Below are 19565 nucleotides of genomic sequence, written 5' to 3'. Positions count from 1 at the left end.
AGCTGTCATTTTAATGTTTGATTGTCTTGGACAGATGATCATTGGGTCACTGCAACACAGTGCCCTACACAGCCTCTGCTAGTCCAGTCGAGATAAAATAGTTTAGATGAAATGGGATTGCACCAAATTAAAGGTATAAAGATAATGCAAAAACTATGTACAAGAACATGATCTGAAAGCACAGGCTTTAAATACAAAAAGTGAGATGTAATATTAGTACAGATATGGGCATGAGATAACGAGATGGAAAGAAAATGTTCAGGTGCACGTATAATCTATGATGTAAGATGCGATATGCGATAGGAACATCAAAACAAAGCTAGGAGTGACGAACAAATAAAAACAGACAAAGAAAACATTGATAACAAATGAGAATCACTATGGGTCAATGCAAAGACGGTCATGAGATAGTAATGCAGTGTCAAAAGAGAGAGCAATGCAAATTATGCATCTGCGAAGACGTCCTGCGTCCGCCGTATAACTGATTGATACCATTCATCCTCTAATGGTGGAAGATCGTCTTCTTCATCAGCCCATGAATACGGTGAAGATTCGTCCTCGTCATTCACATTGAGAGCATCAACCATTGAACGGTCTAACGGGCAACCATCCATATATAATGGCGCACAAGAGTTCACTGAGCTGATATTAACAGAAGATACCATTCGTTTTTCCAAATCTCGCTCGTAAGCAGATCGGTAATCTGCGTCGTCGTCCAGAGGATCAGGCGTTTCCGCAAACGGTGACTCGACGGATGTAAGGCTTTCTGTATCAAGTTCAGGCAGCTCTTCGAAAGACGTGTAACACTCCAAGGTGTCATTATAGCTGCGAATCCCATCGTAATCTTCTTCGTTCTCGGTTACAGGATCTGCCCAACCCCCATTCTCCTCCTCCTCATTTTCATCAAACCTAGAGGTGTCATAATACTCGTCACTCGGGAACGAGAGATACGCGTCCTCGGGTTCATTGACGTAGTTAACGCCACGGGAGTGTACGACAAGGTACCGACCAAAACCATAATCTTGCGGATCGTTCACGGTATTGGTCGCTGTAAGCCATTGGTCTTCCGGTGGAGGTTGATTGATGATGATATGCGGAACTCGGAACGGATTGGTGGAGTCGAGGATGAGGGTGGCGCGGTGGAAGCGGCTGGCTGATAGAATGGGCTAGGAGAGGAGCAAAAGAGGTGAGCCAATACCGATGATCCAGGGAACTAAATTCTCACCTCAGCTGGGTCAGTCCACGAGAAAGGACGGTCGATGTTCGAGAAAGGGAGAGCCGAGTCGTATCGCTCTCGGAAACTATTAGCAGCCTGACTTGCCATTATAGCCTAGGATGATCATTAGTCCATAAATAAGCTGGGACAGAAAGATCAACTTACGACAGCTTTCATTATCTGCCGTCTGAGTGCGATGACGACGTTGAAGTAGCTCAAGCGCTCATGAGAGCAGCCTTCAATCTAAGAGTTAAAATGGTGGGTGTCGGACCTGTGACCATCATAAAGTGAACTCACCATAGCGTTGAATTTCGATGGACTAAAAACGGAGATCGGATGGAACGCAAGTGGTAAAGAAGATGTAATAATCGGAGGGGCATCTGAACGCGAAGAAGAGGGGTTCTCTGCGAAATCTGACGGTGGCAGACATAGTTTCGAAGTATCTTGGTAGTAATTTGGTTGATTGAACCAAGCGATAGCAAGATCACTCATGGTATCGGATGCAGGGGTGATAACGATATGGGGAGTTAGCCAAGGTGTCGTTGAGTCTATAGCAAGGATGTTTCTGCTCATAGTCCAGCTTTGAAGGACATCCTGACATAGACGAAGGTCTTTTTGAGCAAAGTTCGTGCGCGTAAGAACAGATCCTACTCACATCGTCAAGAGATGCATCGAATTCGGGCTCATATGCATAAAACACGTCTTTGAACTATACCAACAGTAGAACGTTGAAGTTAGAAGTAGACAAAAGTCACGGAAAAATCTCACCTCAGCGTCACATTCGCTATCGGAATCAGCCAACGGATATTCAGAATTTTCAAGCTCAGCCTCGTGGAAGGGGTTTACAGCGAGCACATCGCGCGTTTCCTGCACGCACAGCGCAGCAGACGAGTCGACCTGAAGATTATACAAATATTAACGAAGCCCTGATCCCGAAAAAATATAGACACACACCTTGAAGATTTCCTCTGCAGGTGCTTCACAAGCGAGATTGCTGACAGCTGATTTCGCCAATGGAACTTCCCACGTTGATAAACGACGCGTCGTTGTTGGACGCGTCAAAGTAATTTTCGCCATGGAGGGAGGGAGGGAGAATCGAGAGTAAAATCCAATTTCGAGCCAGTGTGTAGATGACATCGGCGGAAACATTGTTGGAAAGGGGATTTGTTGATTATTGGTTCACCCGGTGTGGACGTTGATGGCAGTTGCTACGTCGGAAGTTCCAGGAATTTTTGAGGATTTAAGAACAATGGTGGTGGTGGTAAAGGAAGAAGGTTATATGAGAGTTTGTTTTGACCAAGGGCTCGGAAATTTCAGGTCTTTGCGGTGGCCAATTCCTGTCATTGTGGATACAGAGCAACCTTTCTTCGCCACGATTTCCCCATTCAGATGTGCTTAAATAAGCGATCATCCGCCGCGGGCTCCTTGGAAAACAACGGTTGGACCTGTTTTCCAAGACTCCAACCAGCAAGCTAGAAAAGATGTGACGGCGACCTATGGTGTCTAAGTGTTATTCCCGTACTAGCAACCTAGACCTTACCCACTGAGCTCTTCAAGTCAAAGGGAGACCATGTGTCCTACTAGTCAAAATAGTTTAGAGTATATCCGATCTCCCATCCTTTCTCATCTTCTCGACAGCCTTGCCATGTTCAGAAACAAACTGATTACAAAAGAATAGTCAAGCTTCCTTCGGGGCACAAGATGCATTTGGCGTAAGTACTTTGTTCAAACCGGTGAGAAATTAGGCTCCGAATCAGCGTAATTGTGTACTCTGCAGACCCTTGCTCCTTCCTGAAAATCCGAACGGCTGTTAACCTTACCCGCCCAGGCTTCGAAAAGTGACCTCCTCAGCATCAGGACAATGATGGACAGGCAAAAAGCAGCATCAAACAAGTATCCTGTCCCCAGTTATTCGAAGGCACCCAGTATGTCTCAACCCTCTGAGTGAATCCGATGAGCCTTCTCACCGTTCAGACATGCTGGCTTAGATCCTGTTTAGGCTTCGAGCATAGTGGAAGAAGGCATTAAAAGCGTTCGAGTGTAAGAAATGTAATTGTTTCGTCCTCTCGTGATCGGGCTCTTTAAGGTGTAATGCTGCTCCTCCCCATGTCTATCGTGATACTGTTCTCCACTACAAACGCCAGAAGTTAAGCAAGAAAGTTTCTAAATTTAGCATAAATTCAAGTCAGCAAGCCAAGAAATTTGGAAGGCCTTTCGTGTGCACCGTATACCGTATTTGTGAGTCCATATCTTCCGCACTATACTGTAGTTTGTGTACATATCTGTATCATGGTGAGAACACCTTGCTTGCAGAAATCATCTGATGATGTTGACAAAGAATGTAGATTCAGCAAAACATACATATGACAAAGCTCCAGAGGGAATAACTAATACAAAACTCGCCCACTTTGGTGGCTCTTTATTCAATCTTTTCGTCCGGTCGTCGACCACTGACCTTCTGGAAATTCCTCAACATATGATCTGCTCCGCTCACCTGGAAGGTAGATTCAACATTTAGATAGGATGATTATCCCCAGATTGGTGATTACTCACCCATTGCGCGAAATCCTTCAAATAACTCGGAAGATGTTGTCTGTACGGCATGAGATGAGAGTACAGCGGCAGCATGATCGTCTTGGAATGCTGGTCGTCAAGAGCCTGGATGATGCTCTTGACCACGTCAACAGGGGCGACCGAGGGAAAGAAAAATTGGTGCCAGCCAGACTTGGGGTAAGATACCGTCGCGAAAAGAGGGGTCAACAGATGGCCTGGGCATAGAAGAGTAGTTCGAACGCTTGGTGCTTTATGTCTAATGCCACAAATGACGGTTATTCCGGGTTGAGTCGATGGATGGCAATACTTACATATTGTCAAGCTCGTATCGCAGAGAATCATGTAACGAGTTGACCGCAGCTTTAGATGCACAATAGTCGGCTTTTAGAAAGAAATATTACTCTTCTTTTCAATATCATCAAGGTAATTATTGAACGCACCAGCTTGAGCGACCCCAGCATAAGCTAGGTTCGAAGAGACAGTGACCTGGAAAGACTCGTGAGTCGACAAAGTCAGCAATTACATGCAACTCACGATATGTCCACTATTATTTTTGATCATGTTAGGAAGGAAGGCTTTCAGAGTCCAGAAATGCGCGAGTGTGTTAACCCCAAACGTTCTATGTAATCGTGAGTACCATTCCATAGTCATCAACCGAGCACCCACTGTTGCACATCCGCAGCACTTAAGTCGGTGACAAGCTTCCCTTGCACGACGCCAGCGTTATTTACAAGCACAGTGGGGTGGCCGATCTGATGACATGTTCGTTCTTTTTTGTTGACGAGCTAGACACGGATGCGACTGGGCATACCTCTTCCACAATCTTCTTCGAAACCGCCTCAACTGCATCCCACTTGGAGATATCACATTTGTAATAGACGATGTTGTCTTTTATGAGCCATGTTAGGCAATCGAAAACGGAGGGAGGCAAAGGCAGTATTCACGATTTTCGGAGACAATCGGGTTAACGTCGAGTACCACTACAGTCACATTTCGAACAGCGAGAGTATTTGCGAGCAGTTCACCGACGCCGGAAGCGCCTATGGCAGTTTAAGCACGAGCTCAAAATCGGATGTATTCATTGCCACATACCTCCAGTGACTACAACAATCTGCTCGCCCCAGTCGAAGCGAGGAGGTCTGAACAGAAGACTGCCTTGGTTTCTGTACAAAGTTGACAGCCAATCACCGAGCCCTGTGAGTGCTGTGATAAGTAAAGTCCACAAGACCGAAAGATATACACACAATAGATGCATAGCAGCACGTAGTAGCCTCCAGACCAGAGGACGAACGGGTCACTTGTCCCTGCACCTGAGAAAACGTAGAGGACAGGAACGAAGAAGACAAAAAAGGGGCCTGGAAAATATTCTCAGTCGTTGGTAGAGCTGGTCATACGCTTCACGCACTGAACAAGGTATTCTTCAGCACTTTGAACACCAGATCAATGTCCAGCGAATCAAAAACCGGAGATACGTCGCGATTCATACTCATTGTTTTCAAATCGGTTGGTTAGTGCTAGATGGAAGGCGCAGCCTAGAGAAAAGAATGTGGAAGTAGTAGAAGAAGTTCTGAGCACCAATCACCGGCGAGTTGATGAACTGATGAAAAAGAGAATTACAGTGGCAGAAGCGCCCAGCGCCGTTGCCGGTTCCGTTTCCACAAGTGCTCTTCAATTCTTCTATACCTTCAACCGGAGCTGCCAGTGAGTAAGGACTAGTGAATCGTCGAAATATCCTAGCGGAATGCCAATACTGCTCAGTCTCAAGATGCTGAATCCTTAGCTAGAACATATCGCATGAAAGCGCAGGAAGTCGTTTCTTTGAGGAAAATCTATTTATCTTTACAAACCGTTGGGATGTATGGGAAGGTATCCACAGGGTATCCATTACTATACTGTGAAGGCCCCGCAGTTTCTCCTGCGGTAAGTGCTATAACCTTTGATTCTACTCCTTTGTACCGTCACTACATAGGACATCACCATCCCTCAGACTTGGTACTTGGCTCATATCCTCACAAGTTGCCCTGTCCTTCGGACGACGCTACTCCAGCACATTGAATCATACAATTTTTGAGATCAGTAAGTCGCGTCAACTCTGGTTCTGCATGTAGGTGGCTCACAACTATGTGACAAGGGGTTGTTCATGCTCAACACTCTCTGACACCAGCATCTGCAAAACCTGGATGTTCGCGAGAGCAAGGATACTAGCTGGACAGTGCTGTCAGCTGCTTTCGAGCTCTTAGCCGAAATTACAGATGCAAGTATTCATCCAAAAAGGCAAGTCAATATTCATAGCTTTGGCTTCACCGGAAATAGGGCCCTTGATATGATAGTGAATATAAATCTCAAAGCAACTAGGGACAAGCTAGAGAATTTGAATGTACTTGGTTCCAGTAAACCGAAATGATTGTGCGAACATCATTTAACGAAGTTGAATATCTCGGTTCCCGACTTTTATATCTATTTTGTAAATGAGAGGAGTTACATGTATGTACATACATAGATTGCTCGCCGTCTACTTCACAGCTTTGAGTTTATGGAATTGAGCAGTTAGCTCACAAAGATATTCATGTACTCGGCGGAATTACCCTTCAATATTTGACCCGTTAAGGTGAAAACGGACATCGATTGATTCATGTCGACCACAGCCTACCGGCATTATAATAATGTGAGTGGATGCACGCATGGACATTGGTAAAGGGAAGTAAACAGGCTATTATACAGTTACAGTTGGTGGTGAAGTATAGAAGATGCAAGTCTGGGGAAGCCAGTGGTAAGTGATTTGGATGAGGACAGACGAGAACGTGCGTGCTGCGTATGATGTAGGATACCGAGGTAAATCAAGTATTATTGAATGGTATAAGATGCGGCATGGTTTTATCAACGTGAATAGAAGAAGTGAAAAGGCGGAGATTCCAAAGGAATGGTGGGAACAGGAATTTCTGACGGAGAAGGCTGCAAGTGCCGTGGAAAGTGAAGTGGGAAGTGAAAGATGATTCTTCTACTAGGCAATCCTCGGCAAATTGTTTGGAAAGAGAAAAGCGAACAGTTCCATATACCTGAGGAATATTAGGGAATGAAGATGATGCGCTCAAGAAAATTCGGTCGCGATGCAGTATGTATACAGAATAAAAACAACAACACCAATTCGAATTGCTGAACGACGGAGAACATCATCCTCCCGGTAATGGCTGGTTGACCTGCTGGGAAAAGAAGGGAGAATCTATGACCAAAATGGTACAAATAACCCTCGAGAACGCAGACGAAGAGGAAAAAAGACATAAAGGATCGTGAAACGTGTGAAGACCCTCAATGAGCGGATATCGAAAGTGGATATCAGAAGAATCGAATACAGATCCATGAGAAACGGAGCATTTATTGGAGAACGCCAATGGAATACGACGAGATAAGTGATGTTTTCCGATAGAAAAGGTCAAAGGACTGCTTGATCCTGGTTCTAAGCAAGAGGAGTTCCGATGAGTCGTCGTTTCGAGTCTTCTTTATGACGGCAGTGGTACAGTATGAGTATGGTATCATCCGTAAAATTTTGGTCTTGAGATTTAAGAATACAACAGCAGAGTTGAGATGTGACACGTCGAACGACGGATAGATATGATAAATAGCCACCATGGATATGCGGCGGTAGCACTCCAAAGAAGCTCTAGCAAGCGCGTAGAAGCGCACAGGCACGCGTGGCATGCCTCTTCCCAACGAGCAGATTAGCAGTCTTGTACGTCGAGCTATGCATGTGGTTAATCCCATTTTCTTCGAGGACACGCGAAAAACGGTTGACAAGACCGTGCTTGTCTAAAAATGCAAAAAGATCAATCCAAGAACGTTGCTAGAGTACTGAACGCTTCCGTACCTAATCCAAATTTGCGTAAATCAATCTGTAAGCATTTCAGCAATCCACTTTCATCGAAATCCTCCCCTCCACTGTTAACCTCCGCATCTTGGGGGAAAACGAGCTCGTCGCCGTGGTCTACACTTTCATCCACGGAAAATCCACCTGTAGCTTCCTGCCGTGCAATTCTCTCGTCGGCGGCATCTAGCTCGACTCCGCAGACAACCATATATCTCTCGTGAGGTGGAAATAGTCTCGCAAGAAGATCTACGTCAGTCGTAAATGAAGTGCCTTCTGTTGTCCTCGTAATGTTGAAGAACGGTACACGAGAGGAAAGCACTTTGGATGAACTCTTTCCGGCCGCGCTATGGCTTCCAGAAGAAATCGAATGGGTGCGCGGTTCAGATGTAAATGAAGCCAGACTAGAAAATTTGACACCGTCTGGGATTATGGGAGTGGTCGTTATGGGTGATAAAGGGGACAAAGGACCCATTAAGTGTTTGGAGGGAGGTCGATGTGACGATGGAGAGGCGAGAGGCGGTTGTATACTGACAGAATGGGGAGCTGTTGACTCAGGTGACTTCGAGTCGGACATCGAAGAAGTAGCCGATGTAATGAGAGAAGACGTCGATTGGTTCGCGCTTAAGCCGGTGGGTGAGTGTGAAAAGTAACCTTCTTCATCGTCATATTCGTTGACGCTTGATGAAGAAGAAGATCCATATTTGAGAGACGAATCATTCGAGCTCGACCGAGCACGAGGAGGAAGTCGTATCGACGTAGAAGCCAGGGCATCAAACAACGGATGATAGGGGTGTTGATTTTGCACCGTGAATTTCGACGATATCTTCCCAGAAGAAGGGATGAGGTCCGGGAAGGCGATCAACTTGATGATTTTTAGAGACCAATGATCAACGTGCTCATCTGACAAACCCACACAGGTGAGGTCCGGGGTGAGTATCTGAACATCTCCTGATGCAGGAGAGTGGGATTTTGTACGCGAAGGGGTTTGAGAACCACTGTCGCTAGAGGTAACAGCTGATAAAGAGGACAAGCTATCTGTACTAGTTCGTGTTCTCGTGAGGACGGCTCCTGAGATTGCATCAGAGCCGGCATTGTAATCAAGAAGCGGAGAAGGCGGTGGTGAGATAATACTGTTAGAGTTGAAATTATCGGAGTAGAGATCGAATCCAGCTGCAGAAAATAGCGCCATGACTTCTTGAAGCCGGGACTCTTTTACCTTCAAGAGGACTCAGCATCATGTGGAGTGTGAGTAAATGGCCAGAACATACGAAGATGAAGTCGCTCAAGTATGACGATTGATACAAAATAGATATTCCCGCAGCGGCGAGGGGTGCAGACACTTCATATACCCGAGCACCAGCATTATCTAGACAAATGATAGTCAGAGCATGTATGGGTAAACGTTAAGTATATTTACCTAGAGCATCGCTATGCGAATCTATCTGTAGAACGCTCCATTTCTCATAAGATATTTGCACTGGCTCCACGACCTGACTGTCGGGGAAATTTTTTCGACTCGAGCCAGAGCCAGACCTGGACCTCTGTTTCTGCCTATCGCGTCGTGCTATAGTCTCAAATTCGTCCAGAACATGGGATTCAGCAAAGATGGAGAGTTCAATCTCATTGCAGGTTAAATTGAGAAATGTAGGATTTGGTTGGAGGATTTGCCGAATGATAGGGGACGAAAGGTGAGCAAGCCGTGAACGGGGAACGTGTACAAGAGAAAGGGAAACGGGGAGCAGAGATATCGTAACTTGCATTTGAGGGGGGAAAGTCCTTCTCTTTCAAAGCAGAGAAGGAAGGGGGTATATAACTGGCGTAGAATTCAAGATACCGACTTTTTAGTGTATGTACTACGGTCCGATTTGCCGATGCTGTCATTTGACTCATTTCTAGACTTTGTATTCCACGCCTGTTCCTTATAGTTCCTCATGATCCCTGCTCTTCGCTACATAATAACATTCTTTTCCCGCCCAAACTTCTCTTCTTCGTCACGTCAATGATTTCAAAGCTTCTCAGTCAACCTCCGGTTGCACCCGGAATTCCTATTTAATAGCTTCAAGAATCAAAACGCAGCTTTAAATCCCTGGCTTTCGATTTGGCTTTTCATTCACGAGGTATGGGCATGGCCTAGCGATAGTCCAGAATTCTCTCCCAATTAGTATTTGCGGAAACTCGAAACTCCACCATGGTAGACGAGAACAAGGCGAGAGTGATGCTTCTAGAAAACCGTAAGTAAATAAGTATACTTTGATCATTAATAAAGTGCTGACCTAACCCAAGCATAACTTTCTCCTGTCTGAGAGGAAGTGGCCAATATCAGATCGTCTTCCCAAGCCCTTTCCTAAACCAGTTTAAATCCAATGAAATGTCAAAGCGTAAAAAGTCTAAAGCGCGTGCGCGCAGTTCTGATTCTCGCTGTCCAACTACTACCATCATCGGTTGATTTTTTTGTGCTTCAACCAATTCATTGGCAACTCCTACGCACCCATCAGATATCATTACTGGCCAATTTTTCGGAATCATTCTACTTTATTCGGCGGACTTCAAGATTCGTGTTTCCCTCACTTAACTGACTTAGTACACGACCCACCAAAGTGGATAGGTGAGGATGCACTGCCTATAGCTACCTACAGAAACGGACTAATGAATCCCCTGGCAAACACACACTTACGGATTTTTAGATCTTGTGGCGCTTGCATCCAATGGAAAGAGATCTATCTCTTATTACTTGGCGTCGTTGACATCTCCTTTTGTATCTACCAGTGGCCCCAGAAGTTCTCATTGGCAAATCCGTACTTAAGCCTTGTACTGGTATATCATGGGAGATCGATATTGGCAATTCGAAATACCAGCCCACTGAAATGCAAGTGTACTGTGTATGAAACCTTCGAATTACAAAACGGGCAAACCTTGTTGGAGCAGGAGAACATTCCTTCAAGTCCTTTCCATCCAGCCTTCTGGCAATTCTCCGAACAGAAATACATCTTCTCTCCGCACCTTTGCCATGTTACACCGCGATCGTCACACGAGAAGCATCTCATTCAAGGACCAACCTTTTCCGAGCGTTAAATTGTGTTCCAATGCCCTCCTTGATCAACAATTGCCATCATTAAACGCCCGATCAGACAAGCTTTTCATCGGAATGAAGCCTTCAAGTTAACGAAGGGATGAGATGAGCATGCAAGTTGAGCAGTTTGAGTTGAGAGACAGACGCACCTCCGAAAAGATATATCGTACCGGTGTCTGGATTACAGGTCACTGTTGACATAGCTCGATACGATGGGAGCTACTTCATCATAATATGACCCTGATTCCTGGTCTTGCAATCGAAGAACGGAAGGTATCACCAAAGAACGTAAATGTGTGAGATCCTTTCTGCATGTTCCATTTGGTTTCTATCGTTTTTCATAGAGCCACACGATGGTACCCATAATACATTCTCGCACCCCCTAGCGGGCTGCTTCGGTTCGGGGTGACGGACAATTTCCTCGCAGGCGTTCGTGCCCCCATTTTTGAGAGTCGATGTCGGCTCCGCCAGGGGCGTGCTTGACCGCTAACAATCGATCGGCGCTTCCGTACTACATAACGTAGATCTTACGTTCGTTAGGGGCGGGGCACATACATGGTAAGATACGAACGTTACATCGGCGATTGTTGGAATATTTCTGTAAGCTGCTCCCAGGTGCTCGTGAAAAGATTGAGGACCATGAGGATGTTGGACCCAACGGCCGACCATGATCTTCCTCACCAGAAACGCACATCTCATCGTCGAGCAAGGCAGTGCGGAAGGCAATCAAAGAACCAATCAGCGAACTGTAATGCTAAGTTTTGCGACGTGAAAAAGTCGTTCACTGCATAACCCACTGCATAGAGTCAAGCTTTTCGGTTGTAAGATCAAATACGTGTAGATGTTGGAAAAGATACGCCTTCTCTTTACAGATTACCGTACGACGTGCAGACGTCATTCCGTAAACGGGACGGTTAGTGGGAAGTTTAGAAATCTCTTTCCAATACCCATAAAAAAAGGTCGAGATACCTAGGAAAATCGGTTCGTCTGACTTGGTACACAAATTCTGAGGAGTGGCTTACCACATATCTTTCAATTCTTTCTGATTTCACCGACACCCCCACAGATATAGAGACGCGAGTTCCAAATCCAAGACGAATGTCCCCAACGACCTTTGGATCAAGACGTGTTTTCTTGTGAGAGTGCGAGCTTCTCCCAGATACCTTGAACTTGAAGTTCAGGTTTTGCCAACGAGACTGGGATCCGGATGAGATATCCGAACATATTGTCGAGAATCGACTCTTCCTTCAGGAGTTAACTTTGTGTATTGTTTAGAATCACGCGGGTGAAATCACGAAAGGCTTCGGAGGCATAATGGGTTGAGAGCGACGTATTTCCGACTGCCTAGAAGAATTCATGACCGTTAATGTAATCTTACAAGCGACACTGCACAACGAGGTTGATAAGTGGGCGTGTATGGGCGATTTAAACCCGTGAATGAACGTGCTTGCGAGCAAGTATTCAGTGTAAGGAAGGTCGATCGTTTCCAAGAGGGAATATAAGGCATCATAGTGCCGCAAAGAGACATTGACTTTTCAGCCTCAGGCTCCTGGATTCCATTCAATTGTCCGAATGGAAGCCTCAAATCGATTTCGGGTGAACCTCAAACGAAACGTACGTTGGGAAAGTCGCCCAGCCTTCTTGGAGCCAAAGCTGTCATACCAAGAAGCTCTGACCATGTATAACGAGAGTTGAAAAGAGCGTGTTTCTCTATGTCAAGTGTCAAGATAAAGATAGTAACTGGGACAGGGGATAGCTGGTTTTGGAGCGTTTGCGGTCGTTCCAAGTGTGGTCAAGACAGAATGAACGGCTTTGAGATACTTTCCAATTGCCGTACTATAAGGACCCCCCGTAGACAAGAAATCTCCTTCCTCTTCGCACATAGCGCCTTGCATGAGGTTAACGCAGTCTTTCTCATCACATTAGCCGGCCCTAAGTTTTCCGAAGACGTTTGCCCTGCTCTTCGACTTGATCATTTTCTGAAGCATTCTTAGTGGAGGAATTGCTTGTCGGGCTTTTATAAGAAGTTTCATGGAGGCCAGGCTATTTCAGAACAACGTCTTCAATGTTGCAAGCATTTTGTGATTGTGATGACTTCAAATCTCTTTTGTTTTTGACAATTGCTTTTTTGCTTCTGGATTTTACCATGAAGAATATGGATAAAAGTATTGGCAAGTAATGGCTGGGAGACCTTGGATGACGGTCTGTCGCAAGGAGACACAATGCGTCTAGCGGCCCGCCTCACCACCACCACGTGATTGTTTCGGTGCAGCGCGTGAAGCGGCGTCAAAAGGTTAGTTCAACTTTCTTGTCACCATTTCTATACTCTCGCTCTTTTCTGCTGGCGTCTTGGCAGGATTTCTCCTGCTCTGTGCCTGTCTATTATACATGATGCTTGGGACTCGCACTAAACAGATCAACTCATACGGAAAACGGTCGCAGCGAATAGTCAGTGTTTTCCAGTCAGAGTCTGGCAGCAAAGCCTCGATCTTCGATGACCTGCCTCCAACAAAATTAGCTCCTGTTGCCTCGAGGATGAAGAAGAAGAGATCAGAGAATGCTGTGGATGTTAGGCCAAAACTTGCTTCACCAAAACATAGACAGGTACAGAAGAAGAAGCAGTCGCCCTTAGCTCAACCTTTCAGGCAAAAGCTCATGCGAGCACAGATGGGCCGGAAGGTATCTAATACCAAGACGGCCGTAGAGAACACCCCTACGCGGACTCCCCTCGCCATGTATCCTCTCAATACTCCCGGATCTCCTGCAATACCTTCAGGCCTTCTGCGGAAGAAGGCGAGACCTTCATCTGCAATTCGAACACCGCTGATGAAGACCCGTTCTGACCTGGTGGAAGTGGATATTATCATTTTGGATGACCAGGGCAAGACTATCAGCAGGGAGCGAAGGGTTTCGAAGGGCAAAAATGTGGAACCTGGCAATTCATCCTTTGAACGCTCTGATAACGATGAGGGGCTTATCAGACCACGAAAACGTCTACGTAACTTTGTCATCACCTCTGAAGATGAGAGTTCATCCGACGATGAGGATGTTGTTCCCAGTCCAGTTGTAAACCCCAAACTTCAAGTCGTCAAATTACCTTTACACCCACCATTACCAGTGCCTTCGCGCTCACTGCCATATGTCCTTGTCCCTTCCCCGTCTCCGGAGCTCGCAGCTATCTTAAAGGCAACTAATACCACGGACCTGACGTCTCCTCCTCTTGCACCGTTACCGTTAATCGATTATGACTTACCTCATATCGTCAAACCGAGAAAACTCACACCTATCAAAGGTCGTGGACGTGGCTTTCTCCGTCCTCCTAGTCCTCCTTCGCCACTCTCCGACTCCGACCTTGAAATTTCTTTCTCAGATTTGGACCTCGGAGTTGATATCGGTCCCGTGGACACTTCATTGGAACTGCCTCCGGTAATCCCTGAGTATCTCAGGCCTCTCTTGGAGGAATGCCAACAGTCTATGACTGGATTACACGAATTTTCTGCATTCATCGATACATTCGCCTTTGATCCAGCTGTTCGTGGCATCTTGCCAGCGAAAAATCTACGCTTCAGAAAAGTTGGAGAGGCAAGCTTCTCTGAGGTGTTTGGGATAGGTGATGTTGTCCTCAAAGTCATACCCCTTCGCGATGAAAGTGGTTCATCTTTGAGCGGGAGTCAGAAGGCACGGATGTGCGATTGCGCAGATCTCCCGGCGCCGACCGACGCTAAAGATGTTTTGAAAGAAGTTATTGTGACACGGGCCATGGGAGAGGTGTGTGAGCGATTTGTCAAACTGGTCAAAGCATACGTGGTCCGAGGACGTTATCCAGAGGTGTTACTTGAGCTATGGGATCGGTACGCAGAGGAACTTGGTTCAGAAAGTGTTAGGCCTGGTAGGTGCAATCTTAATAAATTACTTTAGTCGCTTACCCCATCATAGATTCTTTTAGCGTTTCCCAAGCTTATGCAATTATCGTTCTTCCAAATGGTGGACCTGACCTGGAAGCGTTTACCTTTTCAAATTCAAGTAAACGATGGAGGCACGCCTGTAGTATATTCTGGCAAGTTACGAAGGCACTAGCTCGGGCTGAGCAGTTGGTCTCTTTTGAGGTATGCCATCCACTTTTTATTGATGTTAGAATATAGATTCAATATCCTATCTAGCACCGCGACTTACACTGGGGCCAAATTCTGATCAAGGAATTACCGATGGCGTCAGGCCTTCCTATGCAACAGCAACAACTGAATACCCCTGCCCGTAAACATTCAACGAAGACCCACATGGACGATTCAAGTATGGGTATCGAAGTCACTTTGATTGACTTGGGGCTGGCGCGTATGGACGCTGGGGACGGACAGGGAGGAGAAATGATCCATTGGACGCCCTTCGATGAAGACGTGTTTACGAGTGAAGGTAGGCAATGGTCATGAATATCCTGCCACATACGGCTTACCGCTGATTCATACATCCCGACAGGAGATTATCAATTCGATATCTACCGAATGATGAAGAAGCAAAACGGAGACAGCTGGGAGACGTTCACCCCATCGACAAACGTCCTAGTGAGTGATTTATTGCAGATCAAACCCACAACGCGTTAATCGTCGGATCAGTGGTTGCACTATGTCTTGACCAGGCTCCTACACTCGAAAGGTTTAAGAGCGCCAGCAGTTCCCCGTCAAGGCGTTCATCACCCATCTTCACAATTCACCGAGCGCGATTGCTACGAATGCCTCATCGATATAGAGCAGTGGTTAGCGAAACTTACGAAGCCGTTACTTGCTTCAACAAAAAAAGCCAAGAGCAAGAAAAAGGTGGCCGCGCCGAAGGTCGGTGACGCGCCCCCACTTTGTGCTGGAGAGATTGTGGAATATGGTATCAAGAAGCGATGGGTGAAGGCGTTGTCAAATTTATAGTGGTATACGAAGTTTCTTGCTATTTCTTGCTATGTATCTCGTTTTGGAATCTATGGAATCGATGTGTTGTACACTATGTTTGTAGACCTTGCATTATATGGGAATGTATGCATATAATCACATTAATGGTCTTGACAAGAAATTATAGTGTAACAAAAAGTAAAAACGTTCAACGTTCCGAGTCCTTGAATTTTGGGTATGTATGTACGAATGCAAGATGTCCAATGGTGTCCTACTGTGCAAATATAGATAAGTAGCAAGGTGAGTTCTACAATAAATGATAACGTTACAATACTTAGATCGACTATAATAGATCACCTCCTCAGCAACTGTCTACATAAGAGTTTTTGGGCCAGGTCTGCTTGAAGTCGTCTACCCAAGTGGTATAATTAGGATTAGTGTACGCCTCCATGTATCTTTCGAATGGTCAGAATCCCCTAGTAGATCAGAAAGGAAGGAATGGCTTACTCATTGATATACCTGTTCAAGCAAGCCCATCAGAAACTGTGCCCGCGGAATCTTCAAGGAAAGATAGCTTACGATGCAGTCGGGAAGTCAGTGGGGTCACAACCTATGTCGATATTTGAAGGATCTTGATACACGCGAACATCTGGTCGGACGTCAACCTCTCAGAAATTGGACCTCAGATTTGGTGTAAGATGAAAACTCACAGTCAACTCGTAGATGATTAGGGAAGGTGAGATGCTCCAGGTCCACTGTACCGAAATTCTCGCTCATCCCCAGATTAATGATCAAGTACATTGGTTCTTGAGGTACTGGGCGAGCAGAAATTTCAGTCGCAGTATCGGCGCCCATGCCTGCGACGTTCAATGTCCATGCGGGTGTCCCACTGGAGTACCACGTAATATACTGCGGAGATGACATTTAAGTAGTGTAACGTACAATGAGAGATAATTCACTTACTGCGTCGTCGAATCCTAGAATACGTGGTTCAAAAATATGTTAGTAACCTCGGGCTAACTTGTATTAACAATTTTTTTGCAGATCATACATACCTGGTTTGTACTGTATATAAATAATTAAACCCAATTCACAGACGGGAGAAGAAGAAAAGAAACTTACCTCGAAAGCGTAAATCGAATAGCAAGGAGCTTTTGATAACTCGTAGCATAGTTGATTCGTCTCAGTTACGACTGAACTGGCCTGCTGCGTATCACCACCGATATACGAATTGAGCTCAGAGGCCGTGGAATTATAAATGATCAGATTGTCCGTGGTGTTATCCCAGACGTAGAAATCGTTGAACGGCTACAAGTATTTATTTGTTAGAGGTGAGTTGGGGAGAAAAAGGAAATCCTGTAGCGTACCGCCCACTGCGCAGATTGAGAGACATATCCTAATTCGTCGGTGACCTGCGCTTCGAACATATCAATTTCAGGAGCTGATCTGCCGACGTATGTGCCATCGGAGTGCATAGGACCTGGGTGACTTGAGCCAGAACAAGTACATCTAGATAGCCGCTGTCCTGGGAGATAAGACAGTGCGTAGTCGGAGCTAGAGCCACCGTCTTGGACAGCGGCCTCCGGTAGTCCGTTTTTGGTCTGGTTGGGTGCAGTACCCACGTCGCATGAGTCATAGGTGTAAGGCCACTGGGAAAAGGGAACGAAAGCAGTTGAGCGGTGAAGGTTTTGAAAAAAAAAAACCGGAAGGTAATAATCACCATTCCGTCTAAAGTAGCACCGTAACCTGCCCGACCAAGGTTACCCATAGCCCATACGCTAAGACACTATGAGTAGCATGTCACAAAGAATGAACGATCATGACGCACGCAGGCCACATTCCTACGACCTAGTATTCATAACAAGCTTCAGAGATTACGAAAGAAAAGGTACAGGCAACCTTGAGACATACGTTATTGATGCCTGGAAGCATGACACTCGCCTCAAAAAGACCACCAGTAAAGCAAAACTTGTTCCATGTCGACATCATTCCTATCAAAAGTGATCAATGAGATGTGCGTCCATGTTCTACGGAGAATATTAACCTCCTTGATAATTGAGATCGTGTGTCTCTTTCTCGGAAAAAGTGATTACCAGCGATCCATTCTCGGTGGTGATTGCAGCTGGGTCGTACCATTCCAAGTTATTAGTTGCCTATCAAGGTATCAGACCAAATACTGCGGGTTCTTTTTTTCAAATTTTATTACCCAATAATGTAGATTGACGGCCTAGCTCAGAAGTTGAGAAAGAAAGAATTGCACCTAGTGATCCGAAGACAAACCTCCCAGTACGGGTCATCCCCAGGATAAAATGTACGGCCGTCTGTGTTGAATTCATCGGAAAAAACCAACTGCCACTCTGAACCGTCCCGATTCGACGTTTTCGTATACGCGTCGTCTGGTGTCTCCAAATCTATGAGCCCAAAATTCCCTATTTCAGGCACCTAGAAAACGGTCGAGTTCAAGTTCAATAATACACATGGAAGGTGACCAGTGAAACCTACTTGACCGGTTCCATTGATACCTAAAGCGTTTAACGCTGCTGTGGTAGTTTGAATATTGCTAACGTATGTCAATACGGGATACCCAATACTGCGAATGCGTGATGAAAGGCAGGAAACAAGGGTGATTGGATCTATGAACGTACAACAAAGCCAGCAATCCCGTACATAATAACAGCAGGAATCCTAGATTTGCAAGCCCTCGACTAGTGAAGATTGAACCAACATGGTCTACTATCTTCCCTTTGCGAACATCCGGATTATGCAGAAAATCATCACTTTCACGGTGATTTATTGAAACATTGGTTCCCCATGCTGCTGGGTCGGCTGGTAGTGAAAACTAATGCCGTCTATGTTAGATGTTATCCGGGAAACAATAAACCAATCCTCACTTTATTAGAAACTGAGGACATCTTAGAACGTGCGCCTGTAGAATATCGACTGTCGTCTCGCTGTGAAAGCGCAGTCAGAACCATAATCCAAGTCCTGAATAACAGATAACAATACGCACAAGATTACTTTCACTGGGTCGAAGCAAGTTGGCTGTTGATGAAGCCTCAAAGGCATGTTGAGGATAAGACATCCGAGAATATCGATAAATAAAGAACGGAGGGGTAGAGCAGATGGGAGAAAAGAAAAAGAAAGTTAATGATGGCAAAGGTAAAAATTAGGTACACCTGAGGTACAGAGGGTGGAAATGATATCACCTCTCCATGATCGGCCAGGCTCCAACCGTTACCGCAGCAACGAAAATTGCCGCAGAGCCCGGTCTCCGTGTGTGTCCAGCGCTTAATATTCAGGATGCCTCGCTTGGAGTTCTTTGCAGCCATAAAATGCAGAAAAATTCAAAGGCGAAATGTACCTATACAATGCCTGGAGATCAGTCTAAACCAACATCAATCACTCCCAAAGAAATGAAAAATTCGCCGATACAGCGAAAAAGACCGCGCGGTATACTCACGCACCGGAAAGGTTCGAATCATATACATTATGGCGTCCACTGAGAATTGCTGTTAACCGAGATAAAAGTACACAGTCAATACGCTTCTTCCACTCTTGCCACCGCCAGACTATTTTTTCTATCCGCCTAATCGGGACCTTATCACCACCGGATAGCATAGCAGTATCTCGGCAGAATGGTGTCCGTCATTGGAGCAGTCAATCAGAAATCCTCCTCTTGGTCTTGAAATATCGCAACAGAGAATAGAACTTGTTCTATCCAGCCGCCTGCATCAGCAACACCGCCATTGACGCGTTGACGACCCAATCCCCTACCAACATTCCAGCTTGAACAAGTCCCACTCTACGAGTCGGCACAGAATAAATGTGGAGTATTGACAGGTTGAGCTTGAGGTAGGGAAGGATCCCAATGGTGCGAGTGACGAATCGATCGTATAGTGATTCGTTCAAAATGACTTCTAGATCTCCGGGCCAATGGAGGAAGAGAGAGCGAGCGTCCATGCGATCTAACCGCTTCACAGAGGAGGACCT

General features: G+C 45.7%; 5 protein-coding genes across 5 annotated transcripts; 1 reads left to right on the top strand and 4 right to left on the bottom strand.

Annotated features, from left to right (window-relative positions):
* Positions 1-169: 169 nt before the first annotated feature.
* C8R40DRAFT_1097149 (uncharacterized protein) lies at positions 170-2673 on the bottom strand. Its single transcript, XM_046227763.1, has 7 exons — positions 2171-2673; positions 1985-2113; positions 1872-1925; positions 1514-1810; positions 1382-1459; positions 1226-1330; positions 170-1166 (listed from the first exon to the last, which is right to left on the bottom strand). The coding sequence occupies exons 1-7, from the start codon at positions 2363-2365 to the stop codon at positions 444-446; spliced, it is 1581 nt and encodes a 526-aa protein (XP_046088166.1). The 5' UTR covers positions 2366-2673; the 3' UTR covers positions 170-443.
* Positions 2674-3635: 962 nt separating this feature from the next.
* C8R40DRAFT_1041300 (uncharacterized protein) lies at positions 3636-5253 on the bottom strand (the record flags this gene model as incomplete). Its single annotated transcript, XM_046223986.1, has 11 exons — positions 3636-3710; positions 3770-4025; positions 4081-4150; positions 4210-4255; positions 4304-4388; positions 4436-4521; positions 4581-4657; positions 4714-4809; positions 4862-4963; positions 5014-5124; positions 5175-5253. The coding sequence occupies 11 exons, from the start codon at positions 5251-5253 to the stop codon at positions 3636-3638; spliced, it is 1083 nt and encodes a 360-aa protein (XP_046088165.1).
* A 1841-nt stretch (positions 5254-7094) lies between these two features.
* C8R40DRAFT_89716 (uncharacterized protein) lies at positions 7095-9550 on the bottom strand. The gene is made up of 4 exons (XM_046236614.1): positions 9049-9550; positions 8900-8997; positions 7632-8847; positions 7095-7573 (listed from the first exon to the last, which is right to left on the bottom strand). The coding sequence occupies exons 1-4, from the start codon at positions 9389-9391 to the stop codon at positions 7428-7430; spliced, it is 1803 nt and encodes a 600-aa protein (XP_046088164.1). The 5' UTR covers positions 9392-9550; the 3' UTR covers positions 7095-7427.
* Positions 9551-13010: 3460 nt separating this feature from the next.
* Positions 13011-15711, top strand: C8R40DRAFT_1097137 (uncharacterized protein). The gene is made up of 5 exons (XM_046227762.1): positions 13011-14590; positions 14638-14807; positions 14862-15111; positions 15175-15260; positions 15312-15711. The coding sequence occupies exons 1-5, from the start codon at positions 13090-13092 to the stop codon at positions 15612-15614; spliced, it is 2310 nt and encodes a 769-aa protein (XP_046088163.1). The 5' UTR covers positions 13011-13089; the 3' UTR covers positions 15615-15711.
* A 225-nt stretch (positions 15712-15936) lies between these two features.
* C8R40DRAFT_1041361 (glycoside hydrolase family 16 protein) lies at positions 15937-18414 on the bottom strand (the record flags this gene model as incomplete). Its single annotated transcript, XM_046223993.1, has 14 exons — positions 15937-16030; positions 16083-16094; positions 16155-16224; positions 16286-16484; positions 16674-16883; positions 16943-17224; positions 17296-17353; positions 17404-17423; positions 17487-17566; positions 17620-17728; positions 17782-17802; positions 17856-18017; positions 18078-18165; positions 18221-18414. Coding segments are annotated over 14 exons (1599 nt in total), but the record flags the coding sequence as incomplete, so codon positions are not given.
* Between the last annotated feature and the right edge of the window lie 1151 nt (positions 18415-19565).

This window comes from Lentinula edodes, assembly GCF_021015755.1.
Source record: "Lentinula edodes strain Le(Bin) 0899 ss11 chromosome Unknown C8R40scaffold_11, whole genome shotgun sequence".
NCBI classification, from domain to species: Eukaryota; Fungi; Basidiomycota; class Agaricomycetes; order Agaricales; family Omphalotaceae; genus Lentinula; species Lentinula edodes.
The sequence above is the reverse complement of the archived record's forward strand: the minus strand, read 5'-3'. Positions and strand labels throughout refer to the sequence as shown.